At 32.0% G+C, this 27,280-nt stretch overlaps 1 protein-coding gene and 1 long non-coding RNA gene across 17 annotated transcripts in view; one reads left to right on the top strand and one right to left on the bottom strand.

Moving 5' to 3' along the window:
* The first annotated feature begins 394 nt into the window (after positions 1-394).
* Positions 395-27,280, top strand: part of LOC145296744 (uncharacterized) — a 62,334-nt gene continuing 35,448 nt past the window's right edge. The window contains exon 1 of the long non-coding RNA XR_013870018.1: positions 395-3,605. This is a non-coding gene — a long non-coding RNA (uncharacterized LOC145296744). The remainder of the gene's footprint in view (positions 3,606-27,280) is intronic.
* LOC145296741 (tetraspanin-18-like) overlaps positions 19,048-27,280 on the bottom strand; it is a 576,197-nt gene continuing 567,964 nt past the window's right edge. For all 16 annotated transcript variants that reach the window (XM_080142765.1, XM_080142767.1, XM_080142766.1 and 13 more), the window contains one exon: positions 19,048-22,974. In XM_080142765.1, coding sequence (XP_079998891.1) covers positions 22,897-22,974 — 78 coding nt within the window. In that variant the 3' untranslated portion in view covers positions 19,048-22,896. The remainder of the gene's footprint in view (positions 22,975-27,280) is intronic.

Here is a 27,280-nt window from a genome sequence, read left to right as displayed (position 1 = left end):
AGTGCACTTCTGCTCAAAGTTTTAAAAAAAAAAAAAAATTATATTTTTTTTATTTTGGATTTTACATCAACTCCAGTCAATTAATAAATTAATATTTTTGAACAAGATCAACAATTTTTAAACATTTATAAACTTCTGAGAAATTTCTTGAATGGACTCTTTTCCAAGAAGAATACTTTAAATATTTAAATTGCCGTTTAAAATATGGAAGTTATTAAAGAATAAATAAAACAAGACAAAAACTTGGTAAAACTAGTTTTGTGACAACCATGAATTTTTAAGAGCTATTTTTTTTCTCCTAGGCACTTGTCTAATCATAAAGGTAAAATCTCACTCTGATATATATATATATATATATATATATATATATCTCACTCTGATATATATATATATATATATATATATATATATATATATATATATATATATATATATACACGGTTTTTTGTCCAGAATTCCACATATATTTAAACAATAAACTATATCATGTATGTATCATACTGAAATGAAAATATCATATTCCAAAAATCAGATAAATTGATAAAGTAGTTTTATTTTTATTACGAAAATCATTTTCAATGGCAATTCGTAGACATTACAATATAACTTAAAAATAAATACTAAATTTATCTCCCTGTTATTTCTTTAAACAATTTTTTTGTTTCAAAATGGTGGGCAAGACGGTCACCTTTTCGGATACTCATAAGGTTTGATTTTCTAGTTAGTATAAATTATTCTTGAGTTATCTCCCTTTGATTTCACTTAAAAAATTTTTTTTTTTTAATGGCGGACGAGACGGTCATTTTCTGAACCCTCATAAGATTTGATTTTCTTATTTAAAGTAAAACTACTTTATCAACTAACGTTATTTTTTAAATATATTTTCCTTTTGATATAGATACAAACATACAAATTTAAAAAAAAAAAAAAAAATTTAAATGTTTTCTTTATAGGGAATTCTGGGCAAGAAATATATTTTAAAAAAAAATTTGCACTCAATACATAACGTATATAACATCCATCATATATTGATACGGCATAATCCCATTGACACACTGGTTCCTGTTAGATCACCAAAGTTAAGCAACATTGTGCCTGGTTAGTACTAGAATGGGTGACCATTTGGGAATTTCATGTGCTGTATGTGCACTCCACTTATTTCAGCATTGTTTCTAGTCATTCTGGACTCCTCCTTGCTACTGGACTCAAACAGTGCCGACTCAGGAGAGGTATGGTTGTAGATTGCGCAACCCTTACCTCACAATTTTAAACATTGCTACCCTTACAGGGGGGTATCCATTGTCTTTTGAGACTGAACAGAGGCTTCCAATCATATATTGACACACCGGTTCTCATCAGATTACTGAAGCTAAACACTGTTGAGCTGGGTAAGTGTTAGATGGGTGATTATTTAAGAATAACAGGTATTTTATGCGAGAGGATGGTAAAACCTTCCTGAGGTGGGTGGGAGAAACCAGCTCTGAAAATATCCTTAGCAAGTATTTCAGCATAACCTGTTAATCTGTGCTGAAACGACAGAACAACTGCCTGTTGAGAGGAAGTTCTGTTCTCAATCATGTGATGAAGCTCTCTAGAGAGAGTATGCTTTGGTTTTATTTTTTTTAATACATATAAATCCTCTATAATATCTGTACGCCTATCAGTTTAGGTTTATTTCGATTGTATGATTTCGATGACTCATCAGACTGAGTCAGATTTCTGACTACAAGTCGCAACTATTTAGATGAATGTTCAGCCGTGACCCGTTTTCTACTGTTCGCAGGATTTGTATCAAGAATAGTTTGCAGAAAATACAAAATCGTATTCACTTTACAGAGCTAATGCATTCTCTATTATATATTTACCTTGGCAATTCATGTTAATTAAGATGGTGTGTAGGGCTTCCTAACATGGACTCTTTCATTAGTAATTATGTCTGATTTTAACCTTTTTATTTATCTTAATAAATAATATCCGTTTTTATATTTGTCTTATGCGAAACTTTTTGGTGAGAAATAGGTGTGTTATGTGTACAGACCACAAAAAAAGATAAAAAACAAAACACCTTTTAGCAAATATTTCAATATAATCTGTTAATCTACACGTATGCTAACACAGTGGAAAAAGTGGCAACTGGGATGAGACTCGATTCTTGCATACGACATCATCAACAGGAATGTAAATCTACCTTTCAGGGAAGTTTTTTAAACGAGTGCCAATTGTAGTCTTTGTGGGCACTCATAAAAAAAAATGCCCCTTTCGATTCAATATAAATAAAGGTAGAATTATCCATCCGTGTTTCGGCTCTGCGGAACAACCTACTAGAGGAGGCCGTGACGATGACTAAATTAATGCGGCATAGAAAAAAAGCATTCGGATGTGGATGTAAACAGTAGTGATGGGACGATTCCAATATTTTTCCAGATTCTGATACAATAACCGATTCTGATTCTGCATGTGGAAGCAAATAGCTTCCACTTGTTTCTTTATATGGCTTGCTGCACTATGCTATATTTTAAAATCAGTTGTTCAGATATATTTACTGGGTAATATCACGGTCCACTCATAAATATGGCCCCCATATGTCGCATTTATAGGCTGATTCCTAATAGACTGATTGAAATTGAATCGAAAAACAAGTTGGCTGTTTAGGAAATTTAAAAAAAATATAAACGAGGTGTAACTTTAAGAATTATGTTTCTTTTTTTTTTCTTTTTTCTTTTCTTTTTTTTTTTTTTTTTTTTTTCCGATGTAAATAATTAATATAAATTTTAAGAGAATTTATCAGAACCTTAAAATTTTTTGAATTACTTAAGCAGTCAATCTGTTGATTGTTTTTGTTTCAATTTCAATCAGGCTGTTAGAAATCATCCAATAAATGTGACATATGGGGCCATATTTATGAGTGAGCCATAGTAATATGTTCTGTTATTATGAGATCAGCCTATTACTTGGTGGTAGGGTAAGATTGGACTTATTCAGGGTTAGCTTGAGCTAGGGGTTGCGGTTAGTGTAGTAACAAAATTTATGCTTGTGACGGGCATTAAACGAAAAATATTCTAAAATAAACATTACATTTTTTTTTTACATAGGAGTTACCACTTATTAAGGCCTGGAGGCCACTCGAGAGTAAAGGTAACTGAGTGTACAATAGTCAATGCGACAATATCGTAGTAATCGTTAGTAGTGGAAATTTGGTAAATTGGATATCTATCTATTATATTATTAATATATATATAGCAACCATTCTAAATATATTTAGTTATGTCTATAAGGAGCTAGTGTACGCATGACTTGGCACTCGAAAGATCAGTTTTCTTTCCAGTTGATGAAGATATTGTATGCCAGAATCAAGTCTCCTTGCATCCCTTTCTCCTAGTTTAAGACAGCCGTGGAAAAACATTCAGACTGTGAATGTAAGTAGATTTTACGTTTGCATGGCTTGTTGCACTTTGCAATTTTTTTTTTTGTTTTTCCCCAAAATTTTTTATTTGTCTGCTCTCATTCTTTCCAGTTGATGAAGATATTGTATGCCAGAATCAAGTCTCCTTGCATCCCTCTCTCCTAGTTTAAGACAGCCGTGGAAAAACATTCAGACTGTGAATGTAAGTAGATTTTACCTTTGCATGGCTTGTTGCGCTTTGCAATTTTTTTTTTTTTTTTTTCCCCCCAATTTTTTTATTTGTCTGCTCTCATTCTCACCTGCACATTTTAAAATACTTGCAATGTAGTGTAAGGTGTTGGTTATGGTGATTAGTTTAATTTTTATTTTCCCCTTTGGAGGGTTATTGGAAGAAATTCAACGAACAAACCAAAAAAATATTAAAATAAATAAATTAAAACCTAAACATTAAAATTTATTATCATCTCTCATTTAATAAATGACTCATTTTTTTTTTTTTTTGTACTGAAATTAAATTTTACCTTTTTGCAATCATATATGCAACAAGTATATAGAAACAAAACATGGCATTTAAAAATGTGTTTAACGGCAGTCGTAAAATTCTAGTTTAGAAATTTCCCTCACTCTTTCCATATTTTTTTTTTTTACATGGGAGTTACCATTTATCCTCTAGTGGCCTTTGGACCTTGATAAGGGTTAATGAGTGTACGGTAGTCACTGTGACAACAGCATATTAATAGTGTAGGGGAAAAAGGGAAAACATCGGTTACTGAAGCCATTAGTGGGTTACTTCCCCTTAGCAGAGAAACCAAAGCAGTGGAGATGAAAGCACGTTTTTCCCCCTACAGTGGATCAAAAGCCATGTGGAGAGGGGATAGCCCCTAATCCTACTTTACATGGGAGAGTCGATTCACAAAAGTGAGAACACTGTCTCATTGCTGCAATGTTTCATCTCTGTGTCTGTTTTACAAATATTTTAATAGAATATGCTCTGATGAACTCTTTGCACTTGTGCCTCCTTGACGTACATATCGTTGACAAAGCCGCTTGGCAACAAAATCATACCCCTTCACTGTTAAGGTCCCTAAATGTCAGAAAGTTTTCTACTCTAATAGTTTCTTCCCTCGAACAGCTAGACTTTGGAATTCCCTTCCTGCTACCTGCTTTCTTGACTGTACTGATGCGTAGAAGTTTAAAGGTAACGTAAACCAACATCTTGTTAATCTTTCCTGGGCTTGCTCCCAAATAGTAGCCCCTTACGTCCAAGTGGCTTGTTAGAGGTGAAAGTAAAAAAAAAAAAAAAAAAAATCAATAAATCTATGAAAGTGAGATAACCATCCTATCTTACATGGTAATGAATACTTATTCCCCAAGCTGAGCACAAATCCGGCGTTAGAATATATATCCGTCCTATCAATGATAGCGATACCGAGTGGGTGAGATTATGAACATTTGTATCGTCTTGTATGTGTTCTCACATATGTAAAGTTACTGTCTTCATTTACGTTTATCGATATGGTAATAAGTGACATACCTGTTTTTCTTTTACAGAGAAAGATAAGTAAGGAAATGAAATCACTAACAATAGTTAGTCGTAGAAATGGGGTAGAAATGAATTATTTAGAAGAACTATTGGATTTACATTGGACCTGAAGACGACCATATTTTAGTCAGCTGGAAAACATGGCATCAGAACAGAGTTCCACAGGCAAGCAGTTCTAAGAAAGAGCCTTTATGGAACTTGTGTTTGCATGTTTAGATTTAGGCCCAGATAGTGTGTGTGTGTGTGGGGGGGGGAACTATTGATAGTCGTTGTAGAAAGACGAGTTTTTTGAACGTTTGGCAAGGAGGGGGACCATAGATTGAAGCTCAGACAAGCACTTGCCATGAAAATAATGATAAAGCAGAAACAGGCTTGCAATGTCCTTTCTGTGGGAAAGACATTGCAGAGATCTCCCCTTTTCATTTTCTTCCTGTAGGGTAATGTAGTCTGGCTCTGCAGAGTCTACATTTTAAGCAATGATGTGGGTGCAAAGTCACGGAATAGAATGCAAATATAGGCATAAAGATTGGGAGGAGCAGTTAAAAGAGAAAAAGATGCGTGGGAAGTTATGCTTGGCAAGCACACAACGTCTCTTTCTCTTACTCCTTCGATTGAAAGCCAGCTATATCCGGTGCTTGTGTCGAGAGGTAGCTAATGTGGTGGTCAGAAAGAGAGAACATACTGGTGTTAAATGCTGGTGTCAGCGACTGGTGTGGTAAACAAAGAATATAAATAACTTTTTCTTTCACCTGGAATGCTTGTGTCGAAACTCTAATTTCCTTTCTGACTGTTTCTACATACAATGTTTATGTCTGTTAGAGAAAACAACCGCGTTACAATAGTAAAAGTGGTGAACATGTACTGGAATCTGGCAGCAGAAGAGATGAATGTGATTAGAACCTGAGATTCGTATTATGATTTTTGCTGAAGAAATGCTAAAAAAAAAAAACGAAAAAAAAAAAAAACGACCTTTTCAGAGACTACAGGTCTGGGTAGGTCATCTTCAGCAGTCTTGGTCATTTTTGAGTAGGGAATGACCTAGCATCTGTCAGACTGAAGTGTGATTATGAGTAGTCCCAAAAGATCCACCCTCCCCAGGTTGTTGCCTTCTATCTTTTGGGTGGAGTAAGTTTATTGCTTACTGTCTGAAGCGCCCCTACAGGGAAACGCCGACATGACTGCCAAGGCAGTTCTTAAATTTGGGAGAGCTGGTTTGACTTTACCTACCTTCTGACCTTTTGTCACATTTTTCTGCGTAGAGAAAGAAGTAAATACCTACTTGCCACAACTGTCACCCTTACAAGCAATGAAAATTCAACCTCAAATTAAAAAAACTTTTTTTAAGACTCTAGTTCTAAAACTCCAGCTCTGGCGCAACACTTCCACTCTTTTGTTGCATTTTAGTCAATGAAACAAGAAAAGCAAACAACTATGTACTCTATATTGGTCATTGTAACTGGAAATGAAAATTTACGTTGTTGATGCAAGATACAAGTTCTAATCTCACTCGCCTTCCTTATTGCTAAACTCTAGCTACAGGGCATATACGAGAAGTGTGTGTGTATGTTTGTATTAATATGTAATTAACCATTACGATAATCGTCTCCCTTTAATCATTGAATGTTGCCTCTCTCTAATAGCTAAAATTTAAACATCAACCGTTTTAATAAGGTCGCAGAAAATAAATTTTTAAAAATTAAACAAATGAGAATTAGTTATAAATACAAGATAAAATATTAAAAATAAAGTAAGTGATATTGACTACAAGCCTTACATTGTTTAACTAATATAATAAATTTAAAACAAATAATTTCGACTTTCTGTAGAATTTTCTCATTTTACAATAATCATATGTATGTTTGAAAGTCTAACACATGTCTGACGAAGATAACAATACCGATACACTACCGAACCATACTAATGCAAGTATGAACACAATACATGTACAGTGATGATCATATTTATTGGCACGGTAAAATAAAAGTTAAATTTTGTCTAATAAATTCTAAAAAAGGGATTAAATTAAAGAAAATAACAAAGTATATTATGTATTTTTAACTGGCCTTTCCGATGCAGCAATCGGATTTTAGAAAAAATAAATAACAAAGGAACAACAAACATAATTGCAAGAAACCCTTGTTCAAAATTATTGGCACGATTTATTTAATAATCAATTGTATAGCCTTTGGCCTTGATTACCTTCCTCAGTCGCTTTTCATAGTTTACAACCAAGTTGTTGCACTCTTCAGTAGTAATTTTAGCCCACTCTTCCTGACAATAATCCTCCAATTGAATAAGATTCTTAGGCTTCCTTTGCATTACCCTCAATTTTAATGTTCTCCATAAATTTTCAATTGGATTAAGGTCTGGGCTTTGTGATGGCCACTCCAAAAAATTAATATGATTGTCCTCAAGCCATTTCTTAGTCAGTTTAGCCGAATGCTTTGGGTCATTATCTTGCATGAACCACCAACGACGACCAAGTGAGAGCTCTTTAGCAGAGTCTTTCAGGTTTTCATCCAATATTTTAACATAATCTTCCTTTTTTATGCTACCTGTGACCTTAACAAGTCGCCCTGGTCCAGAGGCAGCAAAGGATCCCCAAAACATCAAACTGCCTCCACCGTGCTTCACTGTGGGTATGGTGTTCTTAGGCAGGAAAGCTTCGCCAGATTTTCTGTAAATATAAGACACTTTATTATGGCCAAATAACTCTATTTTCGTTTCGTCAGTCCATAGAACACGTTTCCAGAATGCAACATCTTTATCAATATGACGTTTTGCAAAGGCTAGCCTTGCTTTCAGGTGCATAGACTTCAATAAGGGAGTCTTTCTCGGACGACATGCTTTTAAACCAGCTCTCTTCAAAACTCTACCAACTGTATGTCGAGATACAATTACTCCAGAGGTGCTCTGTTCATCAACAATCTCCCCAACAGAGATCCTTGGGTTTTGTTTTACTTGTCGAACAATTTTCCGTTCATCTCTTGGGGAAAGAATCCTTTTTCTCCCTCTACCCTCTAAACTCATAACGTGGCCTTGCGATTTGAACTTGTTTATTATGGCTCTAACAGTGGATTTGGGAAGGTTTAGCTTCTTTGAAATCTTATCATATCCCTCCCCATTGGTATGGCATGCTACAACAAGCTTCCTGACGTCTTCGCTGTGTTCCTTAGTTTTAACCATGGCGATTGAAAATTATAATTTAGTCACTTATAATAGTTTAAATAAATCGCTATCTAAAAATTATCTGAAAAAAATTATTCACTGAATTAGCATTAAACAAGCATAATATGGCTATAAAAAAGTTCAGAAAGCACGTAAACCGGAAATTGATTGATATTATACTGATACTAAAAGAAAAACAAAGCCGTGCCAATAATTTTGAATGAGGGTTTTTTGCAATTATGTTTGTTGTTCCTTTGTTATTTATTTTTTCTAAAATCCGATTGCTGCATCGGAAAGGCCAGTTAAAAATACATAATATACTTTGTTATTTTCTTTAATATAATCCCTTTTTTAGAATTTATTAGACAAAATTTAACTTTTATTTTACCGTGCCAATAAATATGATCATCACTGTATAATACACACACACACACACACACACTGTATTAATAAATGTGAATCTGCATAGCTTATTCCACTATTAAATCTTAATTTGCTTCAGTTCATGTCTACCCATAACAGCTCTGCATTTTATTGCCTTCTATAAGTTTAAATTTTATCAATTTTTGTTAATTAATTTTCAATGTGTTTGTTTTACGTTTTCTTTACTCAGTTCATGCTTATGTTGATATTTTGACTTGTAAAATCGAAATCATCTATTAGCAAGGCCATAACCTGCTCGAGGATAATGGTTAATGGTTTTATATTTTCATTAATAAAATCAAACAAGTCTTTACATGCATGGGCTTTACACTTGGATCTTGTTTTTCATGCAGAAATAAAGACACCTTCGAGATTTTCTTAACTTCTATTTTTCAGAGGATCGACTCTAGAACATTAGTCTCTCCCTCTCTCCTAACTAATTATTTTTTTCTTTAGTAAACTTCCTAACTTAACTGAAATTGGTGACGCACAGATAGACATTGTAGTAACATTTTGCACTTTGATTATCAAAGTTTTCTATATTATTGGCAATGTCTCATTTGCTCGATTTCCATAGAGAGACTGATTTAAAATCTTTTGTTTTTTTCCCCATATTCTGTCAGCCTAACGATTCCTTACGGAAATGAAACGCGGACGCCTCCGTGTAGCTTAATTTCTATAAATATATTTGCATACTTTACTACTAAGCCCCATTTACGCATTGAGCACTATATTAGACAATATAAGCTTAATGGATCATAGCGTCGTTTCAAAATCATACCTTCATTTTGTCCTTGCCATTTAGTTTTGATCTTATATGTAAGCCATCCTTGACTCAACCCTGGAAACAATAACCTAAATCTGCGAAACAGAATTATCATGCACTCGGTGTGACCCTTGTTGAAATCTACACTAGCTGACGTAATTTCCACTAATCCACAAAAATCCCTAACATGTAACAATGAGCTGGATAGATTGATAGTTAAATAATGATTAATTCTATATGACAATTGAAAATCTCCATAAAATATCTTTTACACAAATATTTGATTTTTTTTTTTTTTTTTTTTATGCATAAAGTAATATAAAATATTTTAATAACACACAAAAAAAAAAAAAAATTATGAAATACATTTTATTCTACTTTTCTAAAAAGAAAAGAAAAATCAATATTTCATAAAGTAATATATTTTTATACTACTAAAAATAAATTCGGAACTGTGAAACGATATCATTTTATTTATTACTAGCAGACTGCCCAGCATTGCTATTTTGATATGATATAATACAATATATTTTGATTAATGCAGATTTCCTATTTATTATAAATTTATTATTATATTATATTGAACCCAATATATAGTAATGATTTAAAAAAAAAAAAAAAAAAATTCTCGTGCACCACCAACAAGAATCAAAACCAAAACGTTTAGCTTACGATTTACTTTTTTCATTGACGTTAATGCCTGAGCTATGAAGACATGTTTGCTGCAAGTCTAAAAATTAAAACATGAACCAATAACTATTACGTTACGCATGCATATTCGTAATGCCATCATTCAACCTTCACCTGGCAAATATTCCATTTTTTTAATTTTCACACTTTTCCACCGATATTCCACAGCTAAAATTCAAATATAAAGTTTTGCATAGGTTCAAATACCCTACATATTAAGTTTCATGTCTATAGACCCAAAACTGACAGGAGTTTAGTAGGCAACATTTTTTTAAATATAAATATGCATACATAAATATATATAGAAAGAGGTTTGTGTTTACTATAAAGTTTTTATGCAAATATTACACAATAATAATATTATAAATAAATAAACGGTAAATTTTTACGACATGCCCAGCCCCAGCATATTATAAACACTCCAACCTCCCTATGTTAAGAACGGCTTTTTTCGCCGACGTGTTTATATAGCCCCTAAATCATATGTACGATTTGCGAACGTGCGTTGCGTCTAGATTTATTTACGTCGATTTTTACAAAATTCTTGCTATTTCAGCACGTCTTGTTTTTGTTCAGCTTTTTTGTATAAAACCGAAACTAATTCAAAGCTAAGGCATCCTTCCCGGCAATCGCACTGGAGAACGTCCAGAAGCAATCAGCTTTGATCAATATGGGGTCAAACTCCTTATACCAGACAATTGCTGGGTTTGTATTACTGTACACATAGATTCGAAAAAGTTGTCAAAAAACAAATATATAACAAATAAATGTTTTCAAATGCAAGATAAGTTACTTTTCTACCAAACTGGATATAATTTTCGTGTTTTTATTCAATGTAACATGTTTATTCAGCTCGAAAAACATGCAGTATTTACCGATGTATTGGAAAATTCAAAATGGCGGCCGACTCTCTCTTAAACACGGTAAGTTCGGGAAAAGGTGTTATAAATAATAAACTAGACAAAATACTGTTAAAAATTCGCTCAATATATATTACCGTGACGTAGGTTGACATATAATCGGTGTTTTTTTAATAGTATTTTGTCTAGTTTATTATTTATAACACCTTTTCTCGAACTTACCATATTTAAGAGAGAGTCGGCCGCCATTTTGAATTGTCCAGTACATCAGTAAACACTGCATGTTTTTCGAGCTGAATAAATATGTTACATTGAATAAAAACACAAAAAATATATCCAGTTTGGTAGAAAAGTAACTTATCTTGCCTTTGATAACATTTATTTGTTATATATTTGTTTTTTGACAACTTTTTCGAATCTATGTGTACAGTAATACAAACCCCAATTGCTATTCAATCTGGACAATGGGGAGCTGGTTCCCCCCCCCCCCCCCAAAAAAATCTTGGGGAAACAACCAGCCAAAGTTGGGTAAATAAACGCAAAAGCTGTCTCGCAGCAAAAGTTAACTCTGCTACTTCTATTTGACCTCAAATAGAAGCAGCAGAGTTAACTTTTATTGCGGGCACGTGTCAATTCTGTTTTTAATATTTAAATAAATAAATTCAAACGTGTTTCAGTTGCTCTTTGTTGGCCGATCGGGTAACGTGTCAGGTTATTTTGCACACTTTCTTTTCCAGCGTCCCCTCAAGGCTTCAGGTTCGAGCCTAACTACTTACCAAAACTGTTGGCAACGATTTTTTTTTTAAGAAGTCTTAACATTGTTTTTTTTTTATTATTATTATATATATAATATTTAAACAGGGTTCTTACTTCGCTTATTCTTTTGTTTTGATTCCTCCCCGCCCAACACGCACACCTCTAAACACCCGGGCAACGCTTGGTACCCCCCGCTAGTTTTTAATAAAAGGTAAAATTTCTTGAAGTTGCTTTGTTTTCAGCGTCCTATATTCTAATTAAATGGGCGAAAGGGAAGTGAGCGAATTAGTAAAATGGAGTTATCCCCCTCAAACTTTAGTTGGGCAATTATAAAGGAACGTCCGTTTGTATTAGTAATGAATGTGTACGTAAGCAGCAATGTTTTAGACGTATTACATCTTCAAAGCAATGAGGTTCAAGCAATGAACCTCATTACTTGAACTTGGAACTAAGTAAGTCGGAAGCTTCTTCCATTGTTTATTTTATATAATTATAACAGTTTGTTAAAAGCTGTGTGCTTTTTTTTTTGTTGCAAAAAGGGAGGTAAATAATGAGGTGGATTGACGAGAATTATCTCCCTTTGTTCCTGCGGAATTATTTTAGAATAGCTAGAAGATAGGTACGGGTAAAATGAATGCTGACGCTCAAAATGTATAAACATTTTGACCTTTCCCTTTACTTAAAAATTCACCAAGAATCAGGAAATCAACCAATTTTAATAAAATTTTCAGTATTTATCAAATGATCGCGGAATATAATGAACGAATTATTTTTATTTAAATCTTAGTGGGAATGTATTATTTTGTTTAAACAAAAAATACCTTTACTAAAGTTATAATTTTCAGTAGTAAATAAAAAAACGCAAGAATTTATTTTTGCTTTTTTATATAAATAAAGCATCTTAATTTGTAACAATAAAAATAAAATAATTTTTACAGGAACATTACGAAAAAAGCCCCTAAAGTCTGTATTAATGAATTCGATATAAATTCGAAGAAAAATGAATTTCTTGAACTACCGATATTACCATTGAATTAAGCATTATTTAATATTTTCACACACACACACACACACACACAAAATTATAATAGAAAAAATATTTCTACTTTTTTTTTAAATTACAGATTTTGCATAATTTTTATATGCAAGATTTTAATAATTTCCTTGCTCACAAGAATATGAAACTTTCAGCATAGCATAATTTTTATATAATATTGGCCAATAATTAAAAAAAAAAAAAAAAAATTAAAAAACAGGAACAGAGAAAAATAATTAAATTAAAAAATGGTAAAATTTATACAAACATTTACAATAGAAATGTACGGATGCCCGTCTGGGGTGGGGGGAAGAAACCCAACATCCCTCCTTCCTTTTAATTACATGACGTCATTCTTAGACAGCTTTTCGACTGTCTCAGATTTTGGGTCTCCATATATTCTGTATTTTCAAAAGTGTGGTTTGTTATGGTTTTGTGCACGGCAAAAACACTAGGTTTTGGGTCCAATTCAGCTATTTTTTGTGCAAACAAGGTGTTTTTTTTTTTCTTTTTTTTTAATTAAATATCTTCGTTTTCTCGGTCTATTTCAAAGATAATTAGTAAAGTAGAATCCTAATATTTATCTCTAAAAGGATTTTTACAATGAAGTTATTTAACTTCAAAATTTAGCTGAATTGGTTAGCTGGCCGTGAAAACATTTTTCATAACTTTGTTTTTCTTGATGTATAAATATTTTTTTCTTTGGGAAATTAAGTTTTGTCCTTAATCTTTCAAATACAATCAAAAAGTATTTGGAAACCTACAAAAAAGTATAAATCGGCTTTCAAAACTATGTCCCCCTATTCTTATTCGTTTATTTTTGCCCATACCTACTGGAAGAAAAAGGTGTGATGAATTCTTATTTTGCCAGAGAGTATTGGCATGAGTGATGCAACAGATCTGATAGATCATACAGTTTGTTGCCCCAGGACAAAAGTTGGTTCATTGAAACAGAAAAAGAATAAGTAAAAGTGTACATTTGTACTGAATACTTAGGAAGAAAATGTTGTGTTCTCTAGAAGCATGAATTTTATACTGTATTTTTAAATACTTAATCTCGTTTGTCTTCATTACTAGTAATTGGTATTAAGGAGGGGGGGGATAACATCATTTGATGTAACAAACAAACTACTAATGTCATAGAGATGGAAATATACTATTCCTTATTTAAGTTGTAAAATAAGAAGGGAGATAATTCTATTACACTAAGTACGAGAATTACCCTTTTTTAAGCTTGCCACATAATTACAGACCCCCTCCATATACACACACACTTAAAAAATAGAAAGCGTCTTCCATCAACACCTTTTTTAAATTTAATAATTCAAATCGAATATAAAAGTCAGATTGTGTTTTTACATGCAGACAGTTTGCTTTTTTGTAAATCTAATTCATGAAACTCACCATGTCTGTTTTCATTTAAATTTTCTTTTTTTCTAAAGTGCATCTTTGAGATGCAAGGTTCAGAACTGCACGAGGTAGGTTAAATGATTGCATTTTTTTATGGACCATTCTTTTTAGCCAGTGAAAATTGCTACTAAGGGACCCAAATTAATAAAAAAAATTGAAACTTAGCAAACATAAGTCTACCGGATGTGCTCTTCTATGCATGTGCAAATATGTACATTTATACATTAAAGTCTTTTTTTTTTTACTATTTCTTATCTGTCTGATGATAGCTCAAATGGTAATGACTAGGCTGGAGCGGTAAATGTTTTGGTTTCGATTATAACTGATAACACCCAAGTCATTTTTTTTTTTTTTTTTACTTTTGAAATCACTATTATATAGGATACAATATATTAATCAATAGAGAATTATTTATAATAATAAATACAAAATCTTCATAAATTAAAATATATTTAATCTAGTTTTACCTGGAAAAACAACAACAAAAAATGAGGTGGGTATCTTGTAGTGTAAAACCGAGGTGGATTCTGGTTCAATTCAACTCCCTTTCTAATGAATGTTTTTAAAAACATTTTTTTCTTTAAGAAAAATAATTGAATGCCACGTTCCATTAGAAATGTTTATTTTTAAAATTTTATTCTTTGGTCATCTTTACATAGTGCATAAATTTATAGACTATTCACATGCCCCTTTTGATTAACATTCGATTAGTAGTGTTGAAGTATATTAATGAGGGCAGGTACTTATTTTTATTTTTGAAGATTAAAATTATATGTGGCTGAAGACATAATCGAAGTTAAAAACCCCATTTGATTGTAATATGGTAAAACTCCAGGTAGTCACATAAGACTGATATCAAATGCTCGCATCAGAAATGCAACAGTTGAATATGGACATACACATTAAGTTTACACAGATAAATACAGACCATTTCTTCGTGTTTGTATTTTGCCTTGATAAACTTATTGATCCTAAGCGTCTGTAAATCTTAGTTGAACACAAGAGAAGACTATTCGAGTAGAAGAATTATCTCCCTTGATAGTTTCCAGGTGTTATGTATAACTGGATTTTCTCAGACATTTAAAACTGACTGTGTCTAACTTTATCCTCATGGGTAAGCAAGTAAATTTAAAACCTTATTCAGATTGATAATGCTGTTATATAATCACTTAGTAAAAAAAAATTAGTTTGATAATGAAAAAAGTACATATAAGAAGATATTCACATACTTTTTATCTGTTTTCAAGTATTCCTAACATTTTAGTGCATATCTTCATTTTTCTGTTGTACAATAGTTTTTCTCTCATCTAGTCACATCTTTAGCACAATTGTGCTATAATTATAGAAACACACACATATATATATATATATATATATATATATATATATACACTATAATTATAGTGTGACCCAAAATGATTTGACACATTTATCTTCTCTTCTATCTATCTATATAAATAAAATGAACTCATTTTTTCCCGTCTGATTTTGACATTAATAGGATTAAAAATCAAGATATTTCATGCAAATATAATATGCACAAACGGCAGAACAATATCTGAGGTGTGTTATAGGCTTATTATTTCTCAAATTCCTCGATAATCTTAGATTTCTATACTTTTTCTGCTGAGAAGTCACGGCCAAAATCGGTTAAGATCAATGGAAGTGGTAAAATATTTTCTCTCTAATAAATTCCTCCTCCCCCTGCCACCACTTAACACCATTTGGGGATCGTTCACAAGGAACAGTTGAGAAGAAAACACCGGTTTGGCTTCGTAGTTCTTTCATGTGAAGTTATTTAAAATCACTAAACTAAGCTGCAGTGCTCTGTGGCGTAGTGGTTAGCTTGCTGGACAATTCACATTATATTTTCACGTTCGCGCCAACCTACCGTAGTCGTTTTTTTTTTTTTTTTTTTTTTTTTTTTTTTCCTAACTGGAATGGACTTTTCTTGGTGGCCGAACTGTTAACGTTTCAGATGCTTTTTTTTTTTTTTTTTTTCACACTTTATTTTCCTACTTTTACTCATGACTCCGGGTTTGATCCTTCCTACTTACCTACCATAACATTTTTTAAAACTCCCCCCCCCCCCGTCTCGGAAACAAACACTCGGGCAACGCCGGGTACCCCCGCTAGTAGATAAATAAAATTAAAAAAAAATGTACATTGAATGCCATTTTATTTTAATTATGTAAAAATTCGTATATACCTGTAATTATGCATTAAAAAATTTTTTTTAGAATACCCTTATGAATTGAACTGATCTGATTTCTTTTCGTGGTGATATTGATTGGCCCACAAGATCCCCTGATCTAAAACCCCTGTGATCTTTTTTTTTTTTTTTTTTTTGGAGATATTTAAAATCAAAAGTATTCAGTCACCACCTTCGATCTCATGAAGAATTAAAACAAACTATTCGTTCTAAAATCGCGGCTATTTAACCCTAAATGATCCATCGAGCTATTGAAAACTTTCGTGAACGTCTACAATTGTGTGTTACCAATGATGTGAAACATTTGGCCGATTTAATATTTAAGACTGTGTGGAATAAAATGGCATTCTATGTACATTCATGAAAAAAATTCTTTATTTAGTTTTCTTTTGATGAACAAATGTGTTGGGTCATTTTGGAAAATTCCTCTATTCACATCTCTGGCACAATTACAAGAAAGTGAAGGTCCTTCGTTATATTCAACTTCTGGCACATTTTGATAATCCAGGTTGAAAATATGGTATGAGAAAAATGAATGAAAAGAGGAAATTCAATCAAATGCAGTTCACTAAAATAACATGTCAAGAACCAGAGTGGAGTTTAACCAACAATAATTTCGAACAGTATTTGAGATTGTGTCCATTTAAATATATATCACAGACCTGATATTATAAACGAACCTTGGGTTTCAGAAAAGTTCCTCGGATAGATTCGTATCCTAATTCTCGGCTTTCAAACTTAATTCTAGCTGAGTGCTGAGGATAAGCAGCCTATTCTGATTCCTGGTCATTTATGAAATCAAAGTTAAATTTATAATATCCAGTTTGTATCTACTTAAATCTTGATTGCTTTACCCAGTTAATTGGATTACTCTGGACAAATTTTCTTAAAAAAATAAACAAACTGATTAGCCATTTATACCAGCGGTTTCGGAGACTATCTCCATATTCTCCCATCTTGATAAAAAACATTTGAACAAACTTGTTGCTTCCCACCCTCTTTACAGTGTCTGGGAACTTTTGATGTTCATTTATCTTTGATTTCTACCAAATTTAAGTTGTTTTCTAATAAAGAAACATGGTTTAACAGTTCATTCAAAAAAAAAAAAAAGAAAAAAAAGAAAAAAAAAGAAAAAAAAGTCAGTCATTTAAAATAAGAATAATGCATGAATAAATATAAGTTGCAATACATGATGTATTGGACTTTAAGTGTGAGAATAAAGTTTTTCTTTACCTTGCTTCATATTCTAAATATCGTAAAATAAGTTTATACATAATTATCCATCTATACCGGCGGTTTCGGAGGCTATTGGGAAATCACATCCATAGGGTTAAATCTCACATTAGTGCAGAGCTTAATCTAGATTAATCCGACTACTGAAGACAGAATTTTCGAAATTGCTGGTGTAGATGGTTAATCGGTATATAATTGCATAGTATTAAATTAGTAAGAGCATATATATATATATATATATATATATACATATATATATATATGCGCGCCTACTTGCACATATTTGTTCAAACACATTTTATCAAACTATATATATATATAAAAACTTTTTTTTCATAATATATTTGGTTCATTCTGATTTCTATGTGATCGTAAAACCAAAATGAGGTTGATATCTTATACCTTGTATGTGTATGCATACATATACACTATTCAGGCAGCAATTCGTTATCCATTAATGCAGATTAAATATGGCAGTTTTCTTTTGGTCTCAGGTGGAAAATTGTGTAATATGGCACAGTGATCTTGTCTTGTCCAGTTTTTTTTATTTTTTTATAGCACTTTTCGATACAATCGTCATCAGTAGTAGTATTTTGGAATAGCATCAAAAGCCTCTTCCAAAATGCTACTCCTAATGATAATCTTGTGATAAAAAATGTTTGAGAAATCATACAAGAGCACTCCATGCCACAATTAACCAGCTGAGACCAAATGAACTGCTCACCATGTCAAAAAAAAAAAAAAAAAAAAAAAAAATCTCCAGAAAACTATTTAGACATGCTTGGAGATGTGTGTGTGTGAGAGCATGCTCAGGGAGTTGATTACATGCACTAATTAAACTTATTTAGAACACTGATATTTTAATCTTTAAGTCCGACCTAATTCATGGTTTTTAATAACGTCAGATTTACAGACCAAAATATTGGTATTTTAAAAAATGTCCTCATTTTAATCAGTTTCTACTCATGTTCATTTATGACATACTAACCATTCCACTGTCTCCAATTTTAATTTTCTCTTTCAAATATAGATATCAATTCATCCCTGTTAAATGATATTTAGAGTTTAAAAATGAAAACTTCATTTATTGTTAAAAAAAAAAAAAAATTTTATGGCTCTCATACTATCTTTGGGGCCTTATTATGGGCTCGTAAAGTTAAAAGCCGCCATCGTAGGTCCCCAAGATTTTTTTTTTTAATTAAATGTATAAAAGTTAAGTTTTGCAAGGAATTTCAGTTCACATTTTTTGCATTATAAATTTGGTTTACTATAAAATATATAAAAATGCACACAGCTGCCAGAAAACTTGAGAAAAATGGCTGTCGGCGACAAATGAATCTCAAACTGAAAGATGCTGTGAATATGTATCTGTTTTATTTATTTTTTTTCTTTCATTCCAATATCGTCATAAACCTCAAAATATAATTAATATCTTTTATGGCGTTGGGTTGAAACTGAGCTTTGCCTGGCATTATTTTCAGTAGGAGTTCAGAGTTCAACAGAAAAATGTATAGTCTTGTAACAGAATAATAAAAAAAAAAGTCAAATAACTGTATTTTACTTTTTATTGCATTTTATTAACAGCAAAAGTCGTTTGGTAGTACTAAATAATTTAAACAAGAGGCAGGACTTCTATAAATTCATAAAACAAAAATATTTTGAATTGGGTTGATTAGAATAAGAAGCCAGGTAAAAAAAAAAAAATTATATACAATAGATAATAAAAAAAAACGATTCTCATCACTTTAGACAGTGTCACCCTCAGATTTTCCTTTTCAAAGAATATGAAAAAAAAAAATTGATTAAACTTTTATTATTGCCTTATATGGTAAATGTTTCAGTCAATGAAAACTTCTGCAGTACACTGGGTAAGCCAAATCTATGGATGTAAAAAAAAAAAAAAAAAAAAAAAAAAAGTGATGGGACAATTCCAATATTTTCTATGGATTCCAATAAAAATTACCGATTCCAATTCTTTTTAAAATCTAAGTATGTAATTATAAACTTTTCTTTTTTTCTCGGATTACTGTAAAAGTCGATGTAATACGTGCATAAATTTTCACACTTGTAAAAAAAAAAATACGCCCAGTGGGGGGGGGTATAGATTTTATTTTTCACTGGTACTTTAAACTTAATAAATCATTCTCAATAAATAATCATTTTATTCTTAGCACCAGTAATGGAAAATATGGCTTAAAAACAAAAAAATACAATTTAAAGAATCGTTTTTGGCATCGGAAAATAAGCATAAATTCTTCTGATACCCCAAAATATTTCGATCAATCATCCCAACACTTTTACATTTTTGGTGTCCAAATTTATGAATGAATTTGGCTTGCGATACTCAACATATTGGAAAAGTTCATTGGCTGAAACATTGGCTTTATATATATGTATATACGTGTTGAATATTTCTTTTTATAGGTAGCAATATCAGTTTAAAAATATACAAAAGTTTGTATCTAAAGAATTTTAAATATTTCCTGTCCAAAATAAAAAGTTACTTCATAAATTTGTAGTGTTGTCTAATGGTTAAAAGATTCTTGGCAATGAAATTTTAGCATTAGTTTTTTTTTTTTTTTTAAATCTTGTGATTAAATGTAGATTGACTAATTTTTGAGGTTCTCTGATAGCAGACAGATTAATGTTTCTCTTTAATTTAGAAGCACAACTCCAATATAATACTTGAATTTTTGTCTTTAAAACGTTAATCCAAACCAGGAATTACTTTCTGTTCTTCAGTCTAAAGCTTTTTGACTTGATTATCAATGAATTGAAAAAAAAAAAAAAAAATTCTTTATCACCATGACGCCTCAAAATTGGAAAGTGTTTTGACATCTTTAAACTGATGAATAAAAAGGAATTTCTGGCTTGCATTTACAAGGCAAAGGGCAAGTATCATGTTTCATTTGTGACCATAAACCAAAGGAGTAATTCTCATATGCACCCCTGCTATATTGAAGAACTAATTCTGACTGATAACATGTGATTATAATAGGTAAATTCTACATTAATATAAAACTGGTCCTAGTGGTCTTGCAAGAGCAATCCGCAACTATAACAAACAGACATGAACCGTTTGTTGTAATCTGCCCCCAGTAGTCACTGGTCTGCAATGACAGATTTTAAATATGCATACATATGCTATTTTAATTCCTTAACGAATAAGGATATGGGTTGAAAGCCCAACAGTACTTAGAATACTAGAGCTCAACCTATAATAAGGGAATAGTTGAAGTTTTTTTTAAACCAATTAAAAAAAAATATTTTAAATATTTTTTTTCAACTATATGTAATCATACAAAGAAAATTGAAGGGTTAAATATGGGGGGAAAAATAAAACAAAATAAAAATGGACACTATTCCCATATATAATGATGAAATGCACAATATCATGAAATGTCGTGGAGACAGAATATATAAAAGAAAGAAAGAAAAACCAATTAAACACGGGAAGAAATAAAACAAGATTCATTAAAAAAAATTTTTTTTATTTTTTTATTTGCTCCTGTGTTTTGTTTTTTCTTTCTACCATTATATATATATATATATATATATTTCATGTATCTACATAAAATGTTATAAAGAGAGATGATATTTTATGTATCAATTGTTAGTATTTACTTCAGTAGTGCTCAATTACATGGGTAGAGCTAGGGAATAAGTTATGAAAAGATACGGCAATTTAACAACACAGAATCTATTTTTAGCCTAAGGGGATGAAACCTTGAAGATTCTATGGGCCTAATTGCCGTATATTTTTATAACTTATATGTATTATATGCATACAAATTAAATGAAGTAAATGATCTTTATTAAATTTGGCAAAAAGGATTGTCAGTAGGCAGACACTGGAATTATTTTGTGTGGGAGAGAGATTGGAATTTATCAGAAGTTTTTTTTTTTCTTTTTTAACTTTATTTTTAAACCTAAAAGAAAACGTTTTTAGTTTTTTTTGTACAAAAAAAGAAAAAAATGAAAATTTCTGTTAGTTCTTTTATGAGTTTTTCTTAGGTGAACCACCACCACACAGTCTTGCTTTTATTGCTGTTATCAATAACAAACCATTTTTTTTATGTATAGGAAGGGGGAGTTTATTTCAAATTCAGAAATTCTCAAAGAAATGATTTTTATCGTCTCATTTTCTTTTTGGTTACTTTAAACATTTTCAATATGAAGGGTCTTTTTTTTTTTTTTTTTTTAAATTTTTATTATTTTTTTTAACAAGTTCATGAATGTTTTTAATTACAGTGGGCAGGGTACATGAAAGGCTTGCCCAGTATTCAGCTGGATTTTTTTCCCAGCCTTCAGATTCAGCATAAAGCAAGAATTACAAAAAAAAAATATATATATGGGGTTTTGAGTTTTCACCCAACATGATCACTTTTTTTTTTTTTTTAAACTTTTCTTTCATTGTCTTGTTAGACAAGATGAATGAATTTTTGAATAGATGTCAATGTTTTCTTCGCTCATTTCTGGCACGATTCGCACTTTTTTAAAGGAGTGCCTGGAACAAGATACAGGAACTTCGACTGGGAGCAGCACAGGGGATCGCGTTTGCTTAGCGGAATGGCAAAAATTGGAAAGACACAAGTGATTTGGAGTTACTTCCCTTGAGTTACTTCCCCCTTGGCACCAGAAAATTTTGCAAAATATTTTCGTAGATGGTTTTTATGGATATATATATTTTTTTCTTTTACTAATATCTTTAATATTATAACTATTATTATAGTAGTAATAATAATAACAATAATAATCAGATATCGTTTGAAAATTTTCATGTAAAGGCCTTTTTCATAGTTGGATTCATTTTTTATGCTATAACAAAATGTAGGTATGTTTATGTACAAGCTACCCTAGCGCCCCCCCCCCATTTATATTGTATTGGTCATAGATTTTTTTTTTTTTTTAAATGTTCCCTCTCTGCTTTCTCATATGTAAACTTCCAATACAAGCAAACCATTCAATTATCCAGTTTTTTTCACAACACAAGTAAAAAAAAAAAAAAAAAAAAAAAAAAATTTTTTTTTTAAATCTTTGAGAAAGGTAAGACCCTATTTGGGGAGAGAGAGGTACATTTGTGTATACTTTTTGTTTATTCGTTATTTTATTTATTTATTTTTTTAATCTTGTTATCCCAAGTTGTGGTTCTCTTATTCTTCCCAAAAATTACAGATGTCGGCTCTTTTGTTTACGGTGATCCATCACGTCTAGGTGATTGTGTGGAGGTCCCCAGCACGTATCAGTATATGTCTGTGTAGAATTGATGTAGATGTGTTTACAGTAGGTTCTTACATAGCCAGCGGTGACCCATTCCATCAGCTTATGTTATCTAGCTTTATCGGGGTCTCCTCTGTGATGTAATTCTGCATGCCTGGTGTGCCAACACAGCCAACCTAGAGGTCTATCTCTTCATCTTCTGCATTACGTCGTACTTTGAGACATAAGCAACATGAAACCACAATGCCAACAGCCTGAAAAAGATATAATAATTAGTTACACATGTATTTTTAATATATATTTACAAAAGAGAAAGTTTTTTGGTTTGTTAGTTTTTAATGATATAAATTCCGCCATTGCATGATTATCTCCCTTGATTGCAGCAGTGAAAAGGGAAGACAATTCAAAATTAATGCTTTAAAAAAAACAAAAAAAAAAAAAAACTTTTCTAGTAATTCAAAACAAGTTCAATAAAGTTTTAAAAAAATTCTTACCGAAACTTTTATTGAATTTAAAAAAAAAAAAAAATGTAAAAAATACAACAATCAAAAAATATTTTTTGTCATTTTCTAAAAATATTTAATAAAAAATGAACATCCATTCTGTGGAAATTATTTATTTTGTAGTATTCTTGCTAAATGAAGTTATTTTTTTAGACTTTATAAGCAAAATGTAACATTCTATATTTAACTTTTTTCTTTTCAAAATAAACAAATAAAATATAGCATTCAGTTTAGAATTTTACCAGGGTCAGCCCATACTGAATTTATATTAAGAACACTGGCCTCCACATTTTGGCCAAGTTTCAGGAAAATCTAATGTTATTGCATTTTGGGGCATTTTTGACCGCTTTTGAGCCCTTGGGGACACCGAAACCCACTGTAAATGGATAACAGTGCAGTTTCAGGCCTTAACACATGTATATTTGAGTTGAGTGCCGTGAAAAATCACTATATAGTCAGACATATTAAGTTTTTAAGAAATATAAAAAAAAAAGCCACAAAAAGGGGCGTTTTTAGTACTAAAAGTCCCTGGGGACGCGAACCAGAATTTGGTCAAGCTTCAGAAAAATCTAATGGATGTTGGCCATTATGGGACATTTTTGACCTCTTTAGCTCCTGTGGATGCAACGGGAATTTTCGCAAAAAAAATTTTTTTTTTTTTTTTTACTGTGAACACATAATTAGCATTACAAGTTGTTTTTACTTTCTTTTAAGATAATTGGTATTTTATCAATTTGCATGAAAAGAGCTATGTAAAAGATGCTTAAAACCATTTGAATTATGCAAATACCATCAGTAGTTCAAAAGCTATGAGAATTTCAAGTGCCAAAATTTAGGCTTTTCTGTGGACATTTTTCTTTAGAAGAAGTGGGCTAAATTACGGACCTCAACATTTTAAGAAATTCGGTAATTTCGCCACCATTTCTTTATTTTTCAAGCTATTCTCATGAAACTTTGCAGTCTTATGTAAAATTGAGTGCTCTTTCTGATTATTCAGTCAAATTTGATGTATCTCTTTACCATAAACCATGAATTATAAATTCAGATATTTAAATTTCAGTTTTATTTAAATTTCAGTTTTTTTTAAACTGGCGCATGGTATCATACAGTGGGTGTCTATTCATGAACAAAACTAAGTATTATAGTGGTATTTAAATATAACTTTATTGAGAGCAGGTATGTTCCTGCCTCCTCACCAAAGGAGAGTTTAATCTGGGGGGAGGGGTGTAGCCATTGAATGCCTAAAGAGCATCCATGGCCGGTATTTATTACTCCCCTCAAAGAAAAAAAGAAAAAAAAAAAAAAAATTGAGTAGATATGAATTAATCTCAGAAATAAATCCAAGAAAATTTTTCATATAGATTTTGGATTTCTGTAAAAGATGGAAAGTCCTATGGGCGACTAAAACTTATGCATTTTGGGACCAGTCCAATTTTCAATTTTGTAAATCCTATCTATCTGGTCCAAAATATACCCCTATTTTCTGAGATGCAACCATAAATCGTACTCTACATGAATCCTTGATGTAGCTTTCACAGTACCAGGAATCCTGATAAGCAACAACTATATATTCACCAGTTGATGGTAATTTTTGTAATTTCTTTTGTTATTTTACCGAAAATTCAATAAATAAAACGGTAATTTTTTACCTTGTTTCCACCTTAACATTTAAAATGATTACTTTTAGGTTATGCTGAAAATAAATATCGTATTTAAATTTTCTGCAAATAAGTAGTTTTCCGGATATTAGGCAATGTCATTTCTTATGTTATCGCTGGTGGCCATCTTGGTATGTGCAAGCCCGCAAACCTAACCCTGAGAAACTATGCGCAAACACACGTACCAAGATGGCCACCAGCAATAACATAAGACAGAGCTTAATATCCGAAAAGCTACTTATTTGCAGAAATTTAAATGCGATATTCGTTTTCAGCATACCCCAAAACCTTAACATTTTTCCTTAAAATGACTCTTACGGTGGAAACAAGGTAAAAATTTACAAAATGCATCACAATGAAATTTTTTATCAAACCGCCTTATTATTATTTAGATATCTTCAGTTAAAAAAAAAAAAAAAAAAATCTGGTTTGTTTTACAGATTCAAAAAAATGGTCTTGACAATGAGTTAAAAATAAATTCAAGTTTCAGGGTATATTTTATTTAATTCTGTACTTTCACCTAACAATAATTAACAAAATACCCTTCCTTCCGCATGTTAAGAATGGGTTTCTAAATAACGTTATTATTTCAGCATGGTAGCATAAGTGCACAAGTACCTTTTATTTGTTATGTGTGTTTTCTTTGTTTTTTATATTATTAACCACTAAAAAACAAACGCATTTTGTTTTGTTTTTTTTAACCCTTTTAGTACAAGTGTACTACAAGTGTTAAAAACAACAAAATAGTATGGTTTGGAAACCAAATTTGAAAAACTTGATAATTTTTTTAAATTGACAAACACAGAATAAAAAAAAAACTTTTTTTTGTTTTCGTTTCTATTTTTAGGAAAATACAAACTCGCTGTCATCGTTTCTCTTTAAACGATTTGAATTTCCATAAAAGATAACATTTTAAAGAAATTTCCGCACAGTTAATAATTATCAAATATTTACATATACATGAAAATAATTCTGAAACTATTATCTATATGGATGATATATACCGATTTATTTTATCGGTTTTGAAATATTCTTTGTCAACTTTGCTTGGTCGTAACTTTGCTTCCTGTGACCGTAAAAATAAAGATCAAACACCAGATGGACTTCTTTGTTTATAAAGCCTGTAAAATTTCGGCCATATCCAATCAAATTTAATCCCACGCATATGTATCCAAACATAACGTATAAAATGAAAACCATCCAGAGTTATGCATTTCTCCCATCGTTTGATGCAGCTCTAGAGACTGTTTCCTCCAACCATGACATGACTTCAGAAATCAAGGCTGCATCATCTGGGAAAGGCTTTCCTTTCAAAAACAACTTCATGGCTGGGAAGAGGTGGAAGTCAGAGGGTGCAAGGCCACACGCCCGTGCTTCTAATCTGGCGACATGCGAGTTGTGGACAGGAGCGTTGTCCTGCAGGAGGAGGGTACCTTTGCTGATCTTGCCCTGCCTCTTGATTTTGATAGCTTCCTTTAATTTCTTCAAAAGTGAAGCATAATAGGCTCCTGTAATTGTGGTACCCGTTGCCAGGAAATCTGTCATCACTACTTCATCCTAGTCCCAGAAGACTGCGAGCATGACTTTGCCAGCGGAGGTCTGCACACTTGCCTTCTTTGGAGGTGGTGAGTCCAAGTGCTTCCACTGCATTGACTGGGCTTTGGTCTCTGGATCATAGTGATGGATCCAGGTTTCATCCTGTGTAATCAGTCTTTTGAAAAACTTTGACTCATCTTCTTGGCACATCTCCAAATTTATCCTCGAGCACTTGACGCATTCTCGCTTCTGGAATGGTGTGAGTAACCTGGGAATCCATCTGGCAGACACCTTATGCAAATGCTCATGAATGATAGTTTCCACAGACCCTGTACTAATCTTGACATCTTGGGCTATTTGATGAATAGTAATGCGCCAATCTTCCAAAATGGCAGCCTCAACTTGACGGACAGATGCCTCATCAATGGCAGAAGAGGGGAGGGGGGGGCTGACCAGGTCTGAGAGCTGTTTCCACAGACTTCCGGCCATGTTTGAATTCACGATGCCATCGTTTTACAAGGTCATATGATGGGGCATTATCACCATAAGTTTCTTTCATTTCATCAAGTCTCCTGTGGTGTGCGTCCTTTCAAATACAAAAACTGGATCACTGCTCGACATTCAACAGGCTCCATTTCACACCTGACTCAGTTCAAACACCTGTAAAACAGAAACCACAATTAGTTCAGAGCTGTAATTTGCCACATACCCCATAGAGATATAAATCATTTCACATGCAAAATTTCAGCTAGATCAGACAACTGGAAGTGGGTCAGGGGCATTACTTATTGCACGCCCCTCGTATCTGGCAATCGTCCGGACCAATGGGTACCGCATAGGTCCCTCTCCGATAAATCGCGGGA

Source organism: Euprymna scolopes, chromosome 17, assembly GCF_053919585.1.
Source record: "Euprymna scolopes isolate OS-2025 chromosome 17, ASM5391958v1, whole genome shotgun sequence".
In the NCBI taxonomy this organism is placed as follows: Eukaryota; Metazoa; Mollusca; class Cephalopoda; order Sepiida; family Sepiolidae; genus Euprymna; species Euprymna scolopes.
The sequence above is the reverse complement of the archived record's forward strand: the minus strand, read 5'-3'. Positions and strand labels throughout refer to the sequence as shown.